The 24904-nt window shown below is 36.0% G+C and overlaps 1 protein-coding gene across 1 annotated transcript; it reads right to left on the bottom strand.

Annotated features, from left to right (window-relative positions):
- Positions 1 to 9541: 9541 nt before the first annotated feature.
- On the bottom strand, positions 9542 to 22975 carry LOC121313598 (metastasis-associated in colon cancer protein 1-like). Its single transcript, XM_041246296.1, has 5 exons — positions 22856 to 22975; positions 14672 to 14795; positions 11739 to 13780; positions 11173 to 11361; positions 9542 to 10651 (listed from the first exon to the last, which is right to left on the bottom strand). The coding sequence occupies exons 2-5, from the start codon at positions 14784 to 14786 to the stop codon at positions 10424 to 10426; spliced, it is 2574 nt and encodes an 857-aa protein (XP_041102230.1). The 5' UTR covers positions 14787 to 14795; positions 22856 to 22975; the 3' UTR covers positions 9542 to 10423.
- Between the last annotated feature and the right edge of the window lie 1929 nt (positions 22976 to 24904).

Genomic DNA, 24904 nt, shown 5'->3' with positions numbered 1-24904 from the left:
TTCTGACCCGGGAAGATCACTCCAGTCTGTTAGTTGTGTTGCATGACAGTTACTTAACAGACTGCATATTATTTAAAAAATAAGCAATAAAATGCAAGATATAATTCACAACGTCTAAAAAGGCAAATGTATGAAGTTTTTGGACGAATTTTAAATTTATACACACGTGTGTTAAACCTTAGAATCAAATATAAAAAAAACCTATATATATATATATATATATATATATATATATATATATATATATATATATATATATATATATACACACACACACACACACACACACACACACACACACACACACACATGCAGTGGCTTGCAAAAGTATTCAGACCCCTGACCAATTCTGTCATATTACCGAATTACAAATGGAACATTGAAATTTTGTTCTGTTTGATATTTTTATTTTTAAACACTGAAACTCAGAATCAATTATTGTAAGGTGACATTGGTTTTATGTTGGGAAATATTTTTAAGAAAAATAAAAAAACTGAAATATCTTGCTTGCATAAGTATTCAACCCCTGTGCTGTGGAAGCTCCCAGTTTGCACCGATGAAAGAAATTGCCCTAACGAGGACACAATTACCTTACCATTGGCCTCCACCTGTGAACCATTAAAGTTGCTGTCACATTTTCTGGATAAAAACCCCACTGTTGAAGGATCATTGGTAAGGCTGTGAATCTGAAGGAAAATGAAGACCAAAGAGCATTCTACAGAAGTTAGAGATAAAGTAATACAAATGCATAGATTAGGGAAAGGGTACAAAATAATATCCAAGTGTTTGGATATCCCAGTGAGCACAGTTGGATCAATAATCAGGAAGTGGAAGCTGCATCACACCACCCAGGCACTGCCAAGAAAAGGCCGTCCCTCAAAACTCAGCGCTCAAACAAGAAGGAGACTTGTGAGAGAAGCCACAGAGAGGCCAACAATCACTTTGAAGGAGCTACAGAGTTCAGTGGCTGGGAGTGGAGTAATGGTGCACCAGTCAACCATATCAAGAGCTCTGCATAACACTGGCCTGTATGGGAGGGTGGCAAGAAAGAAGCCGTTACTCAAAAAGCATCATCTGAAAGCATGTCTGGGGTTTGCCAGAAAGCATGAGAGTGACCCAGCTGCGATGTGGGGAAAGGTTTTGTGGTCAGATGAGACCAAAATAGAGCTTTTTGGCCAAAACTCAAAGTGCTATGTGTGGCGCAAACCTAACACTGCCCATGCCTCAAGACACACCATCCCTACAGTGAAGTATGGTGGTGGCAGCATCATGCTGTGGGGATGCTTCTCATCAGCAGGGACTGGGCATCTTGTTACAATTAAAGGAAGAATGGATGGAGCAAAATAAAGGAAAATACTGCAAGAGAATCTGCTTCAGTCCACTAAAAACCTGAAGCTTGGGAAGAAATTCACCTTTCAGCAGGACAATGATCCCAAACACAAGGCCAAAGCAACATTGGAGTGGCTCAAGAACAAAAAGGTGAATGTCCTACAGTGGCCCAGTCAAAGTCCTGATCTCAATCCCATTGAGAATCTGTGGCACTATTTGAAAATTGCGAAACACAAGCGTCGTCCAACCAACCTGAACAACCTGGAGCAAATCAGCCAAGAAGAATGGGCCAAAATCACTCCGATACTGTGTGCAAAGCTGGTACATACTTACCCCAAAAGACTTAAAGCTGTTATTGCAGCGAAAGGTGGCTCTACCAAATATTAATGTGTGGGGGTTGAATACTTATGAAAGCAAGATATTTCAGTTTTTTATTTTTCTTAAAAATATTTCCCAACATAAAACCAATGTCACCTTACAATAATTGATTTTGAGTTTTAGTGTTTTAAAATAAAATATCGAACAGAACGAAATTTCAATATACCATTTGTAATTCAGTAATAAGAAAGAATTGGTCGGGGGTCTGAATACTTTTGTAAGGCACTGTGTGTATATATATATATCAACCATCACAAAGTGCTTTACAAGATGCAGTAACAACAAAAATATCCTTAAATACAGTGGAAAGTGCAGAATATGTGATAGTAACATAATACATGAAACAGTAGCAGCAACACAGCAGCTAATAGCAGAGATCAGGCTTAAAGAGCATGGAAAGCAAGATATATATATATATATATATATATATATATATATATATATATATATATATATATATATATATATATGTGTGTGTGTGTGTGTGTGTGTGTGTGTGTATTTCCATACCTTTAGTTGCATATTATCAAATGTAAAATGAATGGATTCACAAAACAGATGACACAGACCCTTTTGATAGTTTTGTGTAATGAGGTTAACACAGATGCCAACCCACAGATGAATTCTTAATGAAGCCATTTGTCAGCTCAACTATGCTAGAAAAATCTGGTTACAGAATCTTTTGTACCTCATTGACTTTTTATGTTATCGGCACTGTATTAAATATCAGCTGCTGTGTCAGTCTCTTTACACCTGCATTAACAAGTATCCTTATTAAGAATTAATAACAGTAGACAGGAAGTAATTGACAGTTGGGAGAAGGGGTGGGGGGTGGGGGGTATTGCAAAGGACTACTGTGCCAGATACATTTTTTATTATCATTAACATCTTGAGCACCAACAATTATTAAAAAAAAAAAAAAAAAACAACAACAAACATAATAATAACTGACAGATTAATCATAGTATCAACAGTCCATTATTGGAAACAAACAAACAAGCTGGAAGTACAGTATTGAAAATAAACAATTTCAAAGAAAGGGTTAAGCCTCAATGCATCTATCTTTAGTGACTTGAAAAATAGGCAAACCTTTGAAAATAACGTTCTTTTAGTTACAACACTGCTACATTACACATATTATGATGCTGTTTCCTTTTCTCGTTCATCTATTTTATATTCGGCATACTAGTTGCAAAAAGTTTCAAACTGTAGACACACGATTCTTAATGTAATGAATGTATGAGGAACGGAGCTTGTTAATACAATGAGAGAACATTTCCCTTGGAGAGAAAGTATTTGTTTGAGGACTGCATTGAGCTCCTCTGGTGAATAGTTGTGTGCAATGCTGAAAGAATTCCCTTGACAAACACTGCTGTTAGTCTTTTCATGAAACTTGCAAGATTTAGTGAGGATACCTTGTGTTCTCTGGCATAGTGGCCTTCAGTGCACCTCCAGTGCAGATTGACACCAAGGTTTTGCAATGTCTGCAATATCTCATTAATGACAGGCTCTCTGGGGATAGTACCTTGGAAACAATATGTAAGAATGTAGTATACGCCCTGTTATACACATGTTCTAGGAATTCTAAAAGATTCTTTTAAAAAGGTATCAATGTAGATACAGTATATTTACACACCTATATCTTTTAGGGTGAAACATAGTTACAAAAAAAGAAAATAGTTCCTGTATACCATATCTTTCAAACCTACAGAAACTGTTTATTGTTGAATAATTTAGGGAGCACAGAAAATAAATTTTGAATTTAGTTTGAGTAATCTGAGGACAAGTTTATGGCCCAGATATTCTAAGCGATGTGCAATCCCCTTGTAAAATTTGTGCCTTGCAAAAAGTTGTGCTTTTGCTCAAAAATTTATATTTTCCAACACGGCACAAAACAGTTGCTTGAAGTTGGAAAATAGCACTTTTTTGCTCAATTTGCAAATGTGTTTGTGCCTCGTAAAACTACACAACAATGGACTGTTAACAATACCCTGCCAAGCAGCTATCATAGGTGTGCAGTACATACCAATATTCCTCAGATGAGTGTACACTCAAATGTAACTTGCACATGGAATGCAGAATCAAAGCTCAACACACATCGGTAGCATTGGCACCCTCGAAGTTGCATGCCCACTCCCACAAATATATAAATAAGTTAATAAATGGAGAAATGAAACAATGCATCATAGGATAGTGTAGGCTATTCAACATATAACTTAAATAAACTATATTGTAGCGACTTGCTAACTGGTTAAGTGTCAACATGAAGGAGATGGACAAACTATCTGTGTAGCATCAAATCCACTCTTTATTTTACAGAAACGTACCTGTCAGCCAGTGTTCTGAGTAGCTCCAACCCGTACTCCTTACACTATACATAAAACATATTTACAGAAGTGTGGACTGTAAAACAAACCCACAATGCTGAAAACACTGCTCTTTTCAGATGCAGTCTGCACATGTGTATCCCTTACTCATAGTCCTGCTGAAAGTCCCTTCCAACTCTCCCCCACTCACCACACACCCTGCTGTTTATGGAATTCAAACAGATGCATCCATGTTGTGCTGGGAAGTGACTTTATGATTTCTCTACTTCTGTCTCCATTATTTTTCACAGGTGTCACACAAACATGAGTACATGTTACCTATTCTAATTCATTTGCATTTTTTGACTTTTTTGTTTGCTGTTTCAGTACCACCCGTTATTTAAATTTGGTCTTAGTATTAGTCGTGACCTCCCTTATCAAATCGTTATTGCTCTGTGTCTGGAGTGATCTGATTTTTGTAATGTGTTTTTTTGTAAGAACTTTAAGTCACCCTGGATAAGGACGTCTGTTAAAAGAAAATATATACATAGATTAAGAACACCAACAACAATTAAAAATATTAATAATTCAACTTAATCATCTGTTTTTTTAATAGCATATAAAATATAGCATATATATATATATATATATATATATATATATATATATATATATATATATATACACACACACACACACACACACAGTGGTTTGCAGAAGTATTCACCCCCTGCAAAGTTTTCACATTTTGTTGGCACCTGTGCATACTACACGATGTTTTCAAGTTAGACTTTACATGTATAATCTACACAAACTACTCCACATAGTTAAAAACTGCATATGAAATATAAATAACTAAGATTTACAGAGAAAAACAGATTAATTTCAGTTGAGTAAGTATTCAAACCCTTTGCTACTGCAGCCCTAAATCAGCTCAGGTGCAAATGATTTGTTTGAAAGGTCACAAAATGAGTGAAATGGTTTCAGCCTGTGTGTACTCAAACTGGTTTAACTTGTAGATAATTTCCCTCAGGTATATAAAGATTTTCAAGCTGCAACTCACATAATGATCCAACAAAGCAACCATGAAGACCAAGGAGCTTTCAAAACAAGTCAACGTGGTAGAGAGGCACAGAGCAGAAGGGTACAAGACCATTTCAAAGGCGCTGATTATCCCTCTTAGCACAGTGAAGTCCATCATTAAGAAGTGGAAGATGCATCATACTACCCAGACACTACTCAGATCAGGTCACCCTCCCAAAGTGAGCAGCCGGGCAAGCAGGAAACTGGTTCGGGATGTCACTTTGAAGCCAACAATGACCTTGAGAGATATGGAAAATTCTGTGTCTGAGATGGGAGTCAGTGTTCACATATCAACAATAAGCCGGTTCCTACACAAAGCTGTCCTGTATTGAACTGGTGGTAAGAAAGAAGCCATTACTCAAAAAGCCTCATCTTGAAACACATATGGAGTTTATGAAAATCATATAGATATTGCAGACATGTGGAAAAAGGATTTGTGGTCAGACGAGACAAAAATGTAACTTTTCGGTCTAAATTCCAAGCGTTACATCTGGCGCAAGCCCAACACTGCACATCACCCAGTCAACACCATTCCAACCCGTTAAGCATGGTGGTGCAACATCATGTTATGGGGATGCTTCTCTTCAGCAGGGACTGGGAACCTTCAGGATGGGGAGAATGGATGGTGCAAAGTACAGGTGAATCCTGAAAACCTGTTTGAGTCAGCCAAGACTCTGGGGAGGAAATGCACATTTCAGCAGGACAATGACCTGAAGCACAAAGCCCAAGCCACACTGGAGTGGTTGAACAAGAAGAGAATAAACATTCTTGAGTGGCCCAGTCAAAGTCCTGACTTGAATCCAATAAAAAATTAATGGCAAGACTTGAAGATTGCAGTCCATCGATGATCTCCAACAACCTTATCAGAACTGGAGCAATTTTCCTGTGAAGAATGGACAAATATGTCACCATCCTGCTAACCAGAAAGACTCATAGCAGTAATTGCTGCAAAAGGTGCTTCTACCAAGTACTGACTACAGGGGCTGAATACTTATGCAACCAGTAAATTTCATTTTGTACATTTTCTTTGCAAGTTTTGCTGACATTTAAACTTCTCCTCATTTAACAGTGTTCAGTTTAACCACTACAGCTTTGAATTAAAAACAGTTTGTTTGAAAAACCGTTCATACATTATTTGTAATTCAACAAAATGTGACATTATTGTGACATTATTAGTAGGGGGTGAATACTTCTGCAAACCACTCTGTGTATGTGTGTGTGTGTGTGTGTGTGTGTGTGTGTGTGTGTGTGTGTGTGTGTGTGTGTGTTATATATATATATATATATATATATATTATATATATATATATATATATATAATATATATATAATTTGCTTGACAACTTAAATTAAACAAGCTGAATGGGCAGTGGAATAAGTAATTAGCATCTTTCATACATTAACTTTACATTCAAAACGCAGACAAAATGTACCAATACAGTAATCAGTAGCCTAGCCTACTACGTATAAGCAGTGCCTTTGAAATTTATGTGAATGCAAGGTGAGGAGGTGCAGACTGTTGCTGGTTGATCTGGGGTTGATATGCTGCTGTGTGTGTCTATTAAAGTAAAGCTTTCCTGCATTATACAGGTAGTTGCTTTTCTGGTTTCCCACCATATGAATTGGTCCGCAAAAAAAATCACAGAATTTAGTTGTACACCAACTATGAAACTATTGTTTTGAAGCGTTTGATCATTATCATCTGGAAACCGGAAGTCACATGAATCCAGTATGACAGCCACCCTAGGTCACATGTTAAGTGAAGATGTTTATCTAAGTAGTTTCCATAATACAGAAGATATGATGTTTCTACAGTATATCTGGAATGTTTTAGTAATATTAACAGTTTTAGTATTGACAATGGCAAATTTGCAAATTCATTAAAGCTCTCTTTAAAGTAATGCTTAAATGGAATATGTTTCAAAAATGCTTATTACTATAAAATTAAATCAAGTTTTAATTGATCATTTCGTCTTATGAGTTTTACCTTATAAAATACTGTAGTGAGTGATTTTTTAAACTATAAATAGATATTTGAAATATATCCCTAAATATGTACAGTAAACAATATGAAAGGCAAGCAAAATTTTCCTGCTTTAATAAAAAAAAAAAAAAAACAGCTAAACAACTAGTTTTATCTGAACTTAAACAGTAGGCTAAAAATACAATAGAGAAACATGTAGTTTAATGACATTCCAAGGAGAAAATATGTACCAGGAGCAGGTAGCACCATAATCCCATGTTGAATCAGATGGTATGGTTCATATCTAAGGACACCAACCAAACGTTTTGTTATAAAATATTTTGTTAAATTTATCAGGAGTCAGCATTTATGTCCACACCATATCTGTTCTCAACAGGTAAAGGTTTGCCTGGTTATTTTCCAGTTGTACACACTCATGTGAGGCTTGCTACTGGCATAATTGGGCACTATTGAAAACTAAAATATGTATTTTCATTATATTTGTATTATGTAATTTGTAATGCAAATGACAATTTAGAAGTATTTTGTATTTTGCATCAAAAATACATTTCCTGAGTATTTTGTAATTTGAAAATACTCCAAAATACATGGTCAGTAATAGTTTAAATATTTTAACCTGCGGCTGTATAACATTTAATTATAGTGATTGCGTATTCGATTGGGAGTAACTTTAAATCAACAAGACAGTCTAGCGAAATTGCAGATGTTGGGGAAAGTTTGAGAGAAACAGGTTATTATTAGATAGAGATTAGATATAGTATAGACAGATAGAGTCTCCAACATTATCCTGTCTCAGTAATTCAGCAATTGACAAATGTTCTGCTTTGTGGAATGCATCTGGTCTAAAAACTGCTGAAATAATTCTGGAGATCTGCAATTGCAGACTGACTACACCATGCCTGATGAGATAGAATTCCTTGTATGACAGCTTGAACCTCTTAATTAATCTTTGGGAGAAACTTCCTCAGCTGATGGAAAAGCTCCATCTTCCAAGCTTGAAGGAAGTGGAATTCGACTTTCTTGAGGAGTACTGCTGTGTGCTGAATATTTTTGAAGACACAAGGAAGGATGTGAAATCTTTAGAGCAATACCCTTTCCTAAAGAAGCTGTTTATATGCCTTAATACCATTCTTCTTTCCTCTGCTCCTGTTGAGCGTCTCTTCTCTTTTTCTGGCTTGATTTTCAGCCCCCAAAGAGATCGGCTGTCAGATGACCTCTTCCAGAAACTCGATTTGCTGAAGTTGAACTGATAGAGAACTATACAGTGCCTCACATCAGTCTCTCTAGTACATCAATGTGTACTGAAAACTACACTAATGTTAGACATTAAATAAATACTGTTTGAATATTCAAAGGCTTTTGCTTGCTATAGAATTACTCCCCCTACACCCCCACAAACAAGTGTTTTAAGACTTTCTGGTGTTAAAAACTGTTATCTATTTTAAATCTTGACAGTAAAAAAGGTGCTTGGAACAGTAATTGTCTCTGAAGAGTCCTTTATGAAAATGCTAAAAACCCCACATATTTCCTAAAGAGCAACTTTGAAGGGTTACACATATAACAACCATCCAAAAGCATTCCAAAATGTTCAGGTTCAAGCTTTATTATCTAAAATATCGATTTTTTTGGGGTGATGAACAATATAAATCTGCTTTGTTTATTAAATGTATTTTGTAATTTCAAATTGTATTTTCCAAATACAACTGTATTTTGTATTGAAAATACATTGATTCCAAAGTAATTTGTATTTTGTATTTTGATACATTGTTTTCTGAGTATTTTGTATTGAAAATACATTTCCTGAGTATTTTGCCCAACCCTGGCTACTGGTTAGATAGTAACAAAACTTCTGTATCCATTTTGAACAGTGTAAAAGAAAAAAAAAAGAAAGTAGAATAATAATAAATACTTTATTCACACATACTTTTTAAAATAACATTATGCAAAAGCATTTCCATCTATAAAAGAGTAGAGTTTTTTCGTTAAGAGATTTTGTTTTGTTATGCAGAATTTTCTTTTTTATAGATATACAATATTAACTTTATCTATGGTTTAAACCCATTATATATAGTGTGTGCTTTTATACAACCTTATTGTTTTAGTTTTACAAATCTTGACTGTACAGCTGCTCACACTGATGAAACTAATTTCACTGCGATTAAAACCTTAAACAAGAGTCAATAATAGATCATATTTTTTTGCCTCAATTCATTAGAGGAACACCATCATTGTGAAGAATACAAATAACAAAGCAACAGTTAAGTTACTTTTAGTATAAAGCAGGCTGTTCTATGGGATAGTGGTATAATTAGATTTAATATGTTTATATTAAAAACATCAATTCAAATGAAATACAGTAGAAGCTCGGTTATCAGAACAGCTTGGGGGACATAGAAATAGTCTGCATGAATGAACATTCGGATGAACACAAGTTTACAAAAAACAGCAATACATGTGCATATATTGTACCATAAAGGTTTATTTACACATTAGCATAGCCCCAAACACCGTGTTTCCTTAGTATTACACTGAAGTATTTTCTGACTAAATGGCTCTAACTCTGTTTTTTCCCCCTGCTAAGCAAAGCCGCCCGATGCCATGTTTTTAAAAAATCTGCACATCCATCCATCACTAGCTTTAAAACATGTACTCTGGATTTAGTGGACTATGGAATAACAATGCTTTCTCTTTGAGTGCTGGTCCTGCAATCGGAGAGCCCTTTTCCCTTTCTCGCATGAACACCATATACAAGCGTTTTCTCTTGCGTCTTGACAGAGTCGCAACTGTGGTGGTGATTGATTCCATGGTACTTGTCAATTTCATACATCAAGAGCATACAATATATATTACTGTAAATGATCAGCTTCACTACAACCTAGAACACTGTATTTAATAGACAAGTTTTTTTTCAGTAATGTAAGCTTTCTAGTACTAGTGGGAGGAGACTTGGCGAACGAAGTAGCTAACTACATTGAGAGTAGCAACTTCTCACAGTATAATATTATTAATAGCAGGACTAAAATAGGACTAAATAAGACCAAGTTTTTGTACAGTAGTTCAAATTAACATTACATCAGAGCCATACTGAAGATCTGCAAAAATCATAAAAGGTCAAAGCAAAACAAAAATAGCATTTTAATATATTTGATCAAATCAGTGAGTGCATTAACAGTTATCACCTCTATAAAGAGAAAAAAAATGCTATTTTTAATACATACTTGTTCCCCTCCCAAACACCATTTGAAGTTTATTTCTCTCAAATCCCTTACCAAAAAAGAATAAGCTATCAATTGTAATAACCCTAGCCTACTGTACACCACCCTACAAGAAGGGAAGGGTGTGTTTATTGGACATATTTCAGCTCCTCATCGGTTGTGTGGAAAGCATTAGCCCTAAGTATATCCATGCAGTTCACTAAAATAAGCACTCCTGTGAGCTGTCTCCATTGCCTGGTGACTGGGCTTTTCATTTTGTCTAATGCCAAGTGCAGATCTTGTAACATATCGCTGTACACATCTCCATAATGTGCGCTCCACGTATACATAAAGTCGTAAGCAGGTTTCCACATTGCCTACGAAGAAAAGAATAATACATACAGTAAGACATCTGAAATCTCTTCATTTTTTAAAGAAAAGGCAGTGCAAGAGCACTATTAAGTTAGTAATATTATCCTTTATTTAACTAGGTAGTCACATTGAGATTAAAACCTATTTTATGAGTGAGAGCTAGCCAAGCAGGTAGCAGCAAGTCAATCGGACAGCAAGAACAAATACACAATAAAATACAATTAAGATACAGGCAAATCACATTTAAAACAATAAACAAAATGCACAAAAGTAGTCAACTATTTAAAACAATTACAACTCTCAGTCACAAAATCATGCAGTTTACTTTTAAATTGCAATAGCGATATCTGGGTCTGCAGCTTTAGTTTGGGCTGGATCTCATTCCAGGACCATGGGGCATTACAAGCAAAGGCTCCTTTAACCAGCCTCAGTACGCACATCTGGGATTTTAAAATGCAAAAAAGAGTGAGATCTAAGGTATTCATTTAAATAAGTATATTCATATAATTTAAAGGAGCAGACTAACCTCAGAGGCAACTTCTCCATTCTTTCCCTTGTGAGGTGCTTCGTAACCATCAATCTGAGCTTTCGTTAGTCTTGCTGCTTTTTCAGCAAGCTCCCTCCATCGGATTCCAAGCTCTACAGCAGTTGTCAGGATGACCGTGTTTTGAGTAAGACGCGCAACAAGGCCTTGACAATCTATCTTGAAAAGTGCCTATAAAAGACACAACACAAAGTAATGCTTTGTACTGTAATATCGCTTGCAGATGTATGAACTGCCACATATTTCATAACAAAAAACACTAACATTTATTAAGAGAGAAACAAATATGGAGATGTAATGTGATTTTCTGGAGAAGTAAAGCACAAGACTGTATCCAGTACCATTGTCCCTCACCTCTCCCAAGCACTCAGGAATAAATGTAAGGTATGGGAATCTTAAATTTTAAAGTCTGATTAACATTTTTTAGTATTGTTCATTTTATTTGTGGCAAAATTGTGACATTATGTATGTATTAAGGTATATGCCACTTCAGTTGAATTTGAGTCTTCAGAAAAAACAACATATTAAAAATGAGCTACAGTACTTACAGTTAAAAGCTCATGCTGGAATTTCCTATTGCTTTTATCTGAATAACAGTCTTCCTTCAACTTCTCTAGAACGCATGCCACTTTGTCTGCTTCACTTTGTGCCTGAGTTCTGCTAATGTCTTCAAGCGACAAACAAGGATACCCAAGTGCTTCAGCAAAGGCCTTCCAACTGGGGATTTGCTCAGTACACAGAGTCTGAATTGCAGAGTACATATACGTCAGCTTCTTAAATGGAAGTACGATTTGATCAAGGAGAACTCTGGTGCTGAGTGTCACGTCAGTAAAGTCAACGACTTGATCTTTCGAAATTACCCTGACGTTTTTACAATGCACCAGACCAACCTTTCCTCGCAGAAACCCAATGTACCACTCTTTCACTTTGGCTACTCCTATTGCTTTCACCTTTTCTAATCCAAGAAGTGCAATTGTATCTCCTTTGAAATACTCCAACAGGTATTCAATCTTTGGCTGCCTAAGCACGGATTTCAAGGCAACCCCATAGCGCGATATCTTAACTGCCCTATCCTGAAACTTAGGGCATTTTAAAACTGCTGTCTCAGGTATAGGAGCAGATCGTCCAACCTCCTTTCGTCTTTTTTGGTAATTGTCAGCAGATTTTGGTGCAGCACCAGGGGTTTTCACTCTGAACTGCGACAAAATGTCATGGTTTAAATCTTTAACTCGGATTGACAGGTTAAAGGAGCAATGTTCTCCTGTGCTAGCCATAGACAATGGAAACTGGGGCCGGAGCACTCTGCCCATTTTTAACTGCACAAGTTTTATCCGTTTAATTTGCTCTGTGGCTTTGACTTCAAATTTAGAATCAAGCGGAAAAGCTTCAATCTGCAGATCTTGCAGTTTTTGAAGATGGAACTGATTCTTCCCCCAAAGCTGCAGCACAACTGGTGGCAAATTTTTGTGGGCCTTTTTCATATCTGAGACGGCAAGTTGTTCCGGTATCTGATTATGATTGAAAACTGCGCACACTGCTGTAAAAGATGGGTGGATGTGCTTTGGACCATAAACTCCAATTGTGATTTGTTTAGAAATGTAATCCCAAACTGACGAAGCTGGAGGCTGAAGACATTTTGCTTTTGCTGCTGCGATAATATACATACGTGGGCTTAATGTTTCCAACTTCACTTGTAACGTGTCTTTATAAATGTAACAGTTCTGCATCTTTTTATAGGGTCCTTCTTTTTTTTGGCCACACAGACAGACAATTTCAGTCATGACTTGGCTCATTGGGTCATTCCTGATCTCAGCAGCAATTTTCATCTCTAATGAAATATATTCCTTTGTGCTGAGGTTGCTGACTCTGACTTCCAAAAGGGGGCTCACTGTTGTTGAATAGTCATTGTTTAGTCCTTGCGGTGGGTCAAGAACAGCCTTTAAGGCAAGTTCCTGAGTTTCTCCTGGTGCAACATGGCCGTGAGGTATATGGGCGCTGATATCAGAGTCAGGTAACTGTACAGACCCTCCATTACAGTCAACCTTACAGACCACGTGTGTCTCTGCAGCCTGGGTCTGAGCCCAACCAGGGCTCTTACTTATCACGCCCAAATCAAGGCATGATCTAGTGAGTTGCCTGTGGCTCAGCCACGCCATTTTGTATGCTTCTTTGTCATTCTGAAGCCACTCAAAATCTGGAGTCAAAAACTGGCTTGCAGTAACATTGTTTTGTTTAGGGGGTTCTTTTTCGTTTCGGATATCCAAGAGATCGGAAGTGCTTTTACACCTTCCAGACTTTGAATTGGTTGTTTGAAAATTCAGCAGATGATTAACATCCATTTCATCAGATGAAGAGCAGAATGACTCTGTTTTGTCATCACCAAATATTGCAGAGGGATCCTCTTTCAATATAGACACATTTGCATTTGCTTTCTGATTTTCACCTGTATGGACAATATCATCCAGGAACGGATTTGACTCTGACAGTCCATTCCAAAATGGGTTGGAGCTCTGGGTGGCAGGCTTATCATCGGCATTTAAAATAAGCCAGTCTAAATGATTTCCTGACTGAGACCCATCAACATTACTTCCTGTGGAGAAAAAGAGTATATGTTTTAAGAATACTACTTCACTGCTTCACTGATTACATCAAGTGGAAACATTAATATAACCAGTGTGTGTGTGTGTGTGTGTGTGTGTGTGTGTGTGTGTATATATATATATATATATATATATATATATATATATATATATATATATATATATATATATATATAATATATTTGGAAGACCTTGAATATAGGAAGATATGAATGATATATTGAAGTCATGATAGGTTCTATTTGTATTTAAAGCCTTTTGTGATGTCACCCTTCTGATTGATTATTCTAACTTTACAGTATAATCGTAAATCTCGAAAAACTACTCACTTCTAAATCTTTTGTAGTCATTTTTGTATTACTTTAGTATAAATACATGTTAATTTGGATTCATATGTTGTTTTTCTCTGACTTTATGTGAACGAAAAGACACAAAAGCGCCCGTTTTTAAATTTACCTGTCCTGGTCACAAAAGCAAAGTTTGTGGGGAATAATAGCCATTGTTTATACTTTTGAGGCATAAGCAATTAGGAAATAACACTTACTACCCAGGAACAAAAAAATAAATAAAAAAATTGTTACACGGTGTTATCCTATTGATTGGGGATTTTGACTATTTTTCAGAGCTGTTACCTGCAGGGAGTAAATTGTACATTTTTTGTGAAAAGAAAAATACAGTACATCAGTAATGTTAGACTTCAGAGTTTTTAATTTATCCTCTAACCTCAACATTGCTAAAGTCTTGTTTACTGAATTTATGGGTCCAAATCAAGGTATACTGCTACAGACTTTTTAACAGGAACTATGTCTTATGAGACTGCAATTAGTTAGTATTTGGGATTTAATTAAATGAAAGTCCATGCAATAGTTAAGAGAATATACCTTTCAAAATGTTGTTGCTGAATGGTTCTTCATCATCCAAATCAATCAATATCCCTTCAGATATGGTCCGGGCCAAACCTCCAGTGCGAAATGAATGACTTCTAACAGCAGCCATTGTTACCACCTATGAAATTAATAAGCAGTACTGTGACATGCTGCCAGGTACTTCAGAACTTAACAGCATTGTAGGTCTTTGGGTGCTAGTATGTAGTCTGTCTTACCTGTCAATCTGCTGGTAATGCATTTTAGATATTCAGAATTTTTTTCAGAGGTGCCCTCAAGATGGCTTTATTTTTGCTTCATAATAGCCAAAACACTTATCAAGGATCAGAATGCAGAACAAGCACATTCATATTTTATGCTACTTTAAGGTGCCCAACTAACTAAAAATATTACATTGTCTTGGAAACATTGTATTGGACACCGTCAAATATCGGTTTATTTTTAAGATTCTTCTATTGACCTTCAAGGATGCCTGTGGAACTGGTCCTAAATATATATCGGACTTGCTGCATCCATACATGTTAGCTGCGCTATTCAAGCTCAGAGCTGCTGGCTGTTCCCATGACCAGGTGTGTCACCCTGGGAGCTGCTGGCTGTTCCCTTGACCAGGTGTGTCACTCTGGAAGGTCAGAGTTCCTCCACTAGTGCTCCTAAACTTTGGAACTCGTTGCCACCAGTTGTGAGAGGCTCTCATTCCCTTGAGAAATGTCAAAAACACTTTTGTTTTTCCTAGCTTTTGGCAATAGGGTTTTTTTTTCTATGTAAATCGTATTGTAATGTTTGTAATCATGTTTGTACTGTAGTTATGACATTGTACTTTGTAATTAATTTTTTTTCCCTGTAAAGCACTATGTGATGGCATTGCCACGAAAGGTGCTATATAAAAATACATTGATTAATTGATTGATTGATTGATTGAAATATTATAACCTGGCCAAAAAAATAGAAAATACATTCCTACAATACGCTCCAACCGTTGGAATTGTTGGAATGTATGTTCTATTGTTTTGGCCAGGTTACAATATTTCAATCAATCAATCAATCAATGTATTTTTATATAGTGCTGTACTTGTCAGTATTCTTGCAGCAACAGCACTCTGGACCAGTTGCACTATTCAAATTGTTTTATTAATGTTATTATTTGTTAGAATTAAAGAAATGTAGAATATTTAGGTTGCTATTTGATGTCTTATTTTATTCTGAATCCAGCAAAAATGATGATACTCTTTGTGTACTGCACAGCTAATGTGGTATTGTAGCTTTAATTGGAAAACCAAATCACACTGTGACATTGCTGCCCACTGCTTGTGTTTCAGATCACCTTCTTCAGATGGGGTTCGGGTTAAGCAAATTTTCTGCATCGCGAAGGGGTCATTCGCAAGACAACCCCACCCTGAACCCGAATTAACCAGATGTGGTCGACCCATTCTAGATTAGGGCGTATTTCGGGCATACACAATTACTACATACAACTAATTTAAATTAGTTTTATTACTGATTCTATTATTATGATTATCCTTAACTGTAAAGAAAATTGTTTAAAATGTATTTATGTATTTATTTAACCAGGAAATGTACCCACTGAGACCATCACCAAAATTTACCAGGGCCAATAATTTAGAAATTACAACTACAACCAACAAAATAAAACGTGCAGTTCAAACTTGATCAGCAGCACAGAGAGATGAGAGAACACAATAGGATATCTATTTTTAAATGTGATTGTGGACTGAAATAATTAGTTTTTTTTAAATAATACAATGAATATGTAGCTACAATAAGCCCTTCTAGGAAATTAACTGTTAATTGTGAAGAAAACATTCAAATAAACTGTCATCATATCTAAAAACTGCAAACTAACAAGAAATATTGTTTGTCTGTCTATACTACGAGCAAAAAAAAGCAGCCTGCTCCTTTAAAAAAAAAAGTCTTATATTATCATTAGCTTGGTTCACAGGCTTGAAGCGATCCTGAATTCCTGTTGAAACTAGGTTGTGTTGTTGTTTTCTGTAGCAGAAGAGCTGCTAGTGTTTTGAGAAGTGAAGGCGTGTTCAGCATGCAGCAGAATAGATGTGCTTGTGTGTGAGCGTACATCTAGTCTGCGGTGTCAGAACATTAAAAAAAAAAAAAAAAAAAAAAAACCTTCCACTAATCTTTAGTGCTTTGCTCCATGATGCGGTTCAGTGATTAACTTTCATTTAACCAATAACTGCACTCAGACAGACACTCAATCTAATGTTGCCGTGGCCGGGATTGAAGTACGATGTGCCGAAAGGCTCAAGACACAGGAATGTGATTAACGTGGGTTAAAATTAATCTCCTAAAAAATTAACGCGTTAATCGCAGAAGTTAACTGATATTCTTTGTATTTTTTTTTTTGTTTTTTGAGTTATTAGTGTTCAGTGGTTACTGTGTTTAGTTGAAGACCATCTGCAGACATCCCCAAGCAATGAGACTACTCAAGCCGCTCCATTATACAGCTACGGCCACAAGTTTTGCACCAACCCATAGAATGAACTAATTTTGCTTCATAAAGTCGAATGAAACCTGGTCAATAATGTTACGGTAATTATGTACTGCTTTGTAGTTTTCCATATATGTAATGAAAAACTTACAAAAATGGAAAAAGTGACATCTGACATGAAATACTGTACTACTATTTCGGCCTACAGTAGACATTTTTTTTTTCATTTTGTAGTTTTGATTACATGATAAAAGTTCTAATCTTTTTTTTTTTTTTAATTATGTCTCAATTCTAAAATGTGATGTAAAGCTTTTGGCCATAGCTGGAGATCTTTTTTTTTTTTTTTTTCCACCATGAATAAAGGTCATTACGTGGGTGTAACTTACAATGACATTCAATACTGTACTGTGGCTGAAAGCGAGAAGTGTCAGCAAAAAGTGATTTGTTTCCATTCATACTTAGAATAACAGTTTAAGGTTGGGCCTATATATTTCACCAATCTACGTCATGCTGACATGATGGCTATTAATACTCAGAATGTATGCTCATGAAATTGTTATTTGACATAAATGAAAAACAAGTGACTTATTAGGGGCAAAATAATAATTTAGTAATACTGCCCTCTATGATCCTTTTATTATTATTATTATTATTATTATTATTATTATTATTATTATTATTATTACTATTATGGTGTCAGTATTCAGTCTTAAGAACTAGTTGTTAAATGTTTTTAATACCCGGTTTGGATCACCGATGGTGGTAAAGTCAAAATTACGATTCCAACTTGTGACACTTTTAAAATACAATATACCAGGTTTTAAAAACGAGTTAACATCCCAGGTTTTAGTCTGTGTCTTTTGAAAATGACGCTGTTTGTATTTTACCTTCAGATATCATAGGGATTCATTTGAACTGGCCAGCATTTGTTTACACCTGCCAATTGTTTTATCTGATTGAATTTCAAGGTCAAACATATAGATTGATGTAGCTACCCTTACATACATGCCAACAGTCCCTATATGTTCGGGACAGTCCTGGTTTCCTAGTAAATGTCCTGCGTCCCGATCCATAGGAAGAAAGTCCTGATATTTACTCATAGAAAAAAATTATGTATTCTGCACAGTAGAGTTAGTGAAAACCAGTTGAGTTGAGGGGATAAGTCTATTATTATATGATAGAGTGCTTTTTACATATGACCCCCTCCCATGTGTATGATGCGTATAACTTATTGTCAATTTATTGTGCTTATGAATGTCTTTGCCATCATATTCCAACTGGTTGAGCTAGATATAAAATGTGTGACTATCCCTGTCTAGACAGTTCCCACTACAGTAGAGTAACGTCTACAGTAGAACCTTTAATGATAATCTTTGCTTCTTTTAGCATCATGTAGAACTACAGCGACCCACATGTGTGTTAGTGTTAAGAACCACTGAGAAACATTGTAAGTAACGGCTACAGAATGATTTAGCAAAGCTGCCCTTGTACTACTATAAAGTCAATACCTCCATATTGACCTGTGGCAAAGTGCCCCGCCCCTGGGCTATTTATTTGTGTTGTATGTTGCATGTAGTGTGTTAATATTGGTGTATTGTAGTTGGTACATAGAATATAATATGGGTTATGAACACGAGTGATTTAAAATGTATATGTGTATTTAGGCACGAGGATTGCACAGCACTTCACGTGCAGGTAAAATGTAATAAGATGTGAGCACGGGGAATTGCACTTTATTAATTCACGTGCAGTTGTACCGAGACACCAATGGAATGAATGATTAGCAATCTAGTCTCGGTACAGCTGCATAAAAGCAGCATGTTTATTTTGACTCAAGTGCTGTGTCCTGTTTTTGTACAACTGTTTTATTTTCTGGTAATAATAAACCGCGCAGCAGCGCGTTCATTCATTATTATACTCGCAGTGCTGTGTATTCATTTTTGGTCTGACATCACTGACTACAGCTGTCTTTGTGACACGATCATTTAATTTACTACTTCGTTTCCATAGTCAAGCCAACTCAAGTACACACCCTAATTGCCCCCCCCAACAGCAATGCTGCGTTTCCATGTTTTTGAAAAACTCGAGTTGGCCTCCAATTTGGGCGTGTACCCGAGTTCTTTGGTACCATTTCACTATGCAGGCTGCCACAAATTAATTCGGGCCGAGCAGAAAATATATCACTAATCATGGAATCCCAGAAAAACTAAATAATAGCTTACCTGTAATTTAACTCTGTAAAAAAACCAAAACATAAAAAAAAAACAGTTTAACATGACAGCACGTTATGCAACGTGGAATCTTGCGCCTCAACTTGAGTTATGAAAATTCAGGCTAACCCGGGAGGACTTGGCTTGAGTTGGCTTGACTATGTAAACGAGGTAATAAAAATGCTCCCCATGAAAACACCAAATTATTTCCTATATATATATATTATATATATATATATATATATATATATATATATATATATAAATAAAATTAGGGCTGTCAAGCAATTAAAAATAATGCATTGTGATTAATCTCGTGATTAAAAAATGTATGCTGGTTAATCTCAGTTTTTAATCACTGGGACACATATTTGAATGAGTATTTCTTTACATGTATACAGATACAAAAATCAGATGTTTGTATTACTCAAAATGTTGTGTAGTGATTTTTATATAGACCGTGTGTGCATATATATATTGCTTATAGAAAGTCCACACCCCCTTGAACTTTTTTCCCATTTTGTTGTGTCAGTGCTTCAGAGTTTCATGCATTTAAATGAGGATTTTTTTACACTTATCTAGACAACATACTCCACACTATTAAGAGGAAAAAAGTTTTTATTGAGAAAATAAAAATATATACTAAAAATACAAAACTGAAATAAAACTGAAATAATCGAGTTAATACTGGATGGACTCACCTTTGCAAGCAATTACAGCTGTGAGTCTGTTGGGATAGGACTCTACCAACTTTGCACACCTATATTTGTTAATATTTGACCATTCTTCTTTACAAAACTGTTCAAGCTCTGTCAAGTTCCTTGAGGAGCGTTGATGGACAGCAACCTTCAAGTCATGCTACAAATTTTCGATTGGATTTAGGTTGTTGCTCTGACTGGGCCATTAGGCACTCCAGTGTAGCTTTGGCTGTGTGCTGTGGGTCGCTGTCATGCTGAAAGGTGAACTTCCGTCCCAGTTTTAGCTTTCTTGCAGAAGGCAGCAGGTTTTCCTCAAGGATTTCTTTTTACTTTGCGCCATTCATTTTCCCTTCTATCTTGACAAATGCCCCAGTTCCTGCTGATGAGAAACATCCCCATAACATGATGCTGCCACCACCATGCTTCACAGTAGGGAAGGTGTTCTTTGGGTGATGCGGTGTGTTGGGTTTGTGCCAAACATAACACAGCATTTAGGCTATAAAGTTATATTTTAGTTTCGTCAGACCACAAAACTGTTTGCCACATAGCTACAGAATGTCCTGAGTGTTTTTTCGCATACTTCAAATGGGATTCAAGGGGGGCTTTCTTGAGTAAAATACAGACCAGATTTGTGCAGTGCATGGGATATTGTTATCACATGCACACTTTGACCAGTCTTGGCCTTAAAAGTCTGTAGCTCTTGCAAAGTTGCCATTGGCCTCTTGATAGCCTCTCTGATCAGTCTCCTTCTTGCTTGGTCATTCAATTTGGAGGGATGGCCTGATCTAGGCAGGGTCTTGGTGGTGCCATACACCTTCCACTTCTTAACAATCATCTTGACCATGCTCCAATGCATATTCAAGGCCTTTGATATTTTTTATACCCATCCCCTGATCTGTGCCTTTCAACAACTTTGTCCCAGAGTTCTTTTGAAAGCACCTTGATGCTCATGGTTGAGTCCTTGCTTTGAAATGCACTACCCAGCAGAGGGAACCTACATGAACTGCTGAATTTATCCTGAAATCATGTGAGTCACTACAATTTAACACAGGTGGAGGCCACTTAACTTGGTGTGTGATTCTGAAGGTGACTGGTTACACCTCAGCTAATTTAGGATTGGTATTACATGGAGGGTGGGCACTTATCCAACCAAGCTAGTTCAGTTTTTATTTTTAATTAATTTTCTACAAATTTCTAGAATATTTTTTTCACTTGGAAGTTGTGGGGTAGGATGTGTAGATAAATGAAAAAAATAATGTTTTAGTGCAGTTTAATTCCAGGCTATAAGGGAGCAAAAGGTGAAAATTTTGAAAGGGGGTGTAGACTTTCTATAGGCACTGTTTACATATTACTGCGACTTTCTGTTATGTGGAATGTAATAAACGAGAACAAAAACAACGTGTTTGTTCCCCTTCACTGTACGCCATTTCCACATTTGTTTTATTTGACTTGTTTAAAGTTACATTTCAGTTTTTGTTTGCTTGTTAGATGGGAAAAGGCACAATTAAACCTCATGTTATTACTTTATGAAAACGTGTTGATGGCCACTGTTTACTGTGAAGAAACGACAATGGCAAGTTATTAAAATAAATAATAAATAAAATAAGTTTTCAACTTTATGTACTATTTATTTAGAGAAAAAACAAAACAACGTGTAACTTGAACTGCTACTTGGCATATTTTGTTTTGTAGATAATTCACTTTGGTATATTTTTCTACTACTGTAAAATAAAGGCACACACACACAGGACAATGGCCACACCCCCTGCCCCTGCTGCTATAGCAATATAATGGCTTTTGTTACTTTTTGAAAAACAAACGAATATCCAAATTAATATTTAAATTATTAATATCCGAACACTATATACAATACAGAAAAGCAAGATACACACATACACACACACACACACACATATATATATATATATATATATATATATATATATATATATATATATATATATATATATATATATATATATATATATATATAAACGGGCTTGTAACCAGGAGGTCCCCGGTTCAAATCCTGGCTCAGCCACTGACTGACTCATTGTGCGCATCACACAGGTGGTGGCGGGTACGAACCCGGAACCTCCCGCACTGAAGCATAGCATTAATTTGGCCTCTTAAGATAATGCATGTATAAAAATACATGTATACAATAGTTACTGAAACAATGTCCTGGAATTTTGCAAAGTGGTAGTCAAATAATAAATATTTTGAAACATGCTGCATGTATGCAATGGAAAAAACAAATTGTCTGTGTACACATGTGTGTTTATTCAATGAAGCTATTTGTAATGGGGTCTGCCACCCAACTGCACAAAAACAAGTCAGTCTTGTTTGAGCGTAAACAGCCTTATGTGCCGACACTGTTTAAACAGAAATAAAAACATGGAATAACGAAATAACGAAAGTTAAACAAGTAGGTCACATACATATACATTTTACAGCATAAACTGCTGTACCTGTAGTAGGGTTATATAAACTTACTGTACACTATAGCAATACTTTGTTTAGGTCTGAGAAGCAACCAGCCAAAAAAAAAAGTTTCAAAAGTATTATGCAAAGTAAGACTCGCGGTATCGCTGACCTTTGAATCGCCCCCGTCTAGGTACTTTTTCAGTTTTAAGACAGTGCTTTGCAAACGTTTCTACATCATACAGCATTTACCTCACAATATTGCGTACTTATAAAACAACAATTTTACAGTCTTTTCTAGAATAATACAATTAAAACAAACCACTTTGGCCGTGCACATTTTCTGTTCTATGCTACATCAAAAAGAATAACGCAAAAGACTCACCACATCCACAACCCACACAAAATGTTCTTAGGCAAAATCGCTGTACATTGTCAGCAAATACTGTACATGAAATAACTTTCTATTGTATCTACAAGGAGTGTCAGGTAGCGAACACACCTTGCAACTTGATCCGCTCACGCATTAGCTACTTGAGAGACGCCAGTGGAGCACTCTGGGACAAATAGTTTTGCAAAACATTAACGCTTTGTTTCAGTTCGTGCAACGGCTGACAGCACCACTACAATACCCACAATACCACGTCGTGTTTACATACATGGAGGTTCCAACACCTGAAACCGACAGGGGGAAGAACTGGTTTCGGTGAACGTCACAGACTGGACAAGAATTATTATTATTATTTTTTTTTTTTCTCTTGCATTCTTGCTTGCTTGCTTGTTATTAAATATAACCCTGAAATAAACAATGCTCTATGTCAATGTGTCATTTCAAATAGCAGCACTACAATAACAGACTTGTAAGACTAAGAGTACTGTACTATATTATTATCTTGTACGGTGTATATTTGCCAGTGTAGGATATCTTTTCAAGATTTAGACTATAAACGGACACTACATATTTTCATTGAAGTAGTTAGTATTATTGCCCATATTGGCTTAAGAAAATTGCAGTTCAAACTTTTACCCCAGTTTATAGACAGCATGCTATCAAATGAGCACTTTAAGAGACTCCTACATTCAGTATGACTATCCCATTAAACTTCAGGATCCTAGACAAGGCGTTGTGTATTCTACACTGATGCCCTGTTATTATTATTTTTAGAATGAAAACAAGTTGGGAAGTCCTATAATTCTGAATAATTGGAATTTGTACTTTGTAAGTGGAAAATAAAACACTTTCAGTGAGATGTTCAGTTCACTTGTGTCCATTGGGAATTCATTACACTTGCCCTTTAGTTCAAGCAGGAATGTTACAACTCCTTTCTCTAGCATGTGAATCTGCCTTTAAAATATTCATGGCACTTCACGAGTAATACATTGACAGCTCTCTTGATCAATGATACTTGAGAAAGTAAACGAGACAACATGCTTTGTTTAACTAGGGAAGTCCTAAGCAAATGTGCATTTGTAGACACAAGCCTGTTACAACATATTACAACGTCAATGCTAGTATTATTGGAACAAACCACCCTCCCATAAATTCCTAAACATTTTACAAATGCATCTTACTAATAAGGGTACGTGTGGCTTGGCAATTCACTTTAAACACATTCAGTTGCCCTATTTATTACAATTAGCTTCCAGTTTTCATCAGTTATTAAGGGTATTTTGTGTGTGTGTTAGACTCACGTACACTTGCTGATTGTAAATCCCAGGGGAAGCAAACTGAAGCTTGACAAATAAATCATGAGAAAATGTGCCTAATAGATTATATCTAATCATGCCACTAAAGTAAATAAATATACTGCAATTATATTTATCTGGGTTTGAACTGGTCTGGGTTAACATGCAGTAGCAGAATCAGCTCGGACATGCAGAGTACACCATTCTATGAGGTATCTTGTTTATCAGTTATTAGCTGAAATAGCTTTGTGACATGACCTTCTTGGTATGCCTTATATGACAGCTGTTGTTCCATTGATTTGAGTGCCTTTGTTCTGTAATAACAGTGTGGTTTTCAACATATTATTCTCAGGTAAAAGACAGAAATGCCTCAATGTGAATGGTTTAAATTCTTTTAGCATGCTTCAATTAAATATCAAATATCTACAATCACATTTCTATAAACAGAATAATAGTTTTCAGAAGACATTCAAAACTCCATTAACATACAGTGTCCAGCAATTACAACAACACATTCAGAAGAACCTCTTACCAATGTAAAATACTTTCAATTGTTCTCAAAGGCATTCACACAGGCATACCTTTGGCTAACCCTTTTTATTTCCTTTGACACTGCCTGCATACCACACCCCCCATTTTGTGTACTAATGTGAGTACAAGCCCCAGGGCCATACGTCAACTGTTTATGAACCACAACAAGCTAACATCACTATCACCTGCTTAATAAGCTTTACAGTATATCTCAAAA

This window comes from Polyodon spathula, chromosome 3, assembly GCF_017654505.1.
Source record: "Polyodon spathula isolate WHYD16114869_AA chromosome 3, ASM1765450v1, whole genome shotgun sequence".
NCBI lineage: Eukaryota > Metazoa > Chordata > Actinopteri > Acipenseriformes > Polyodontidae > Polyodon > Polyodon spathula.
Note: the sequence above shows the minus strand (reverse complement) of the source record. Positions and strands in the feature narration are given on the sequence as shown.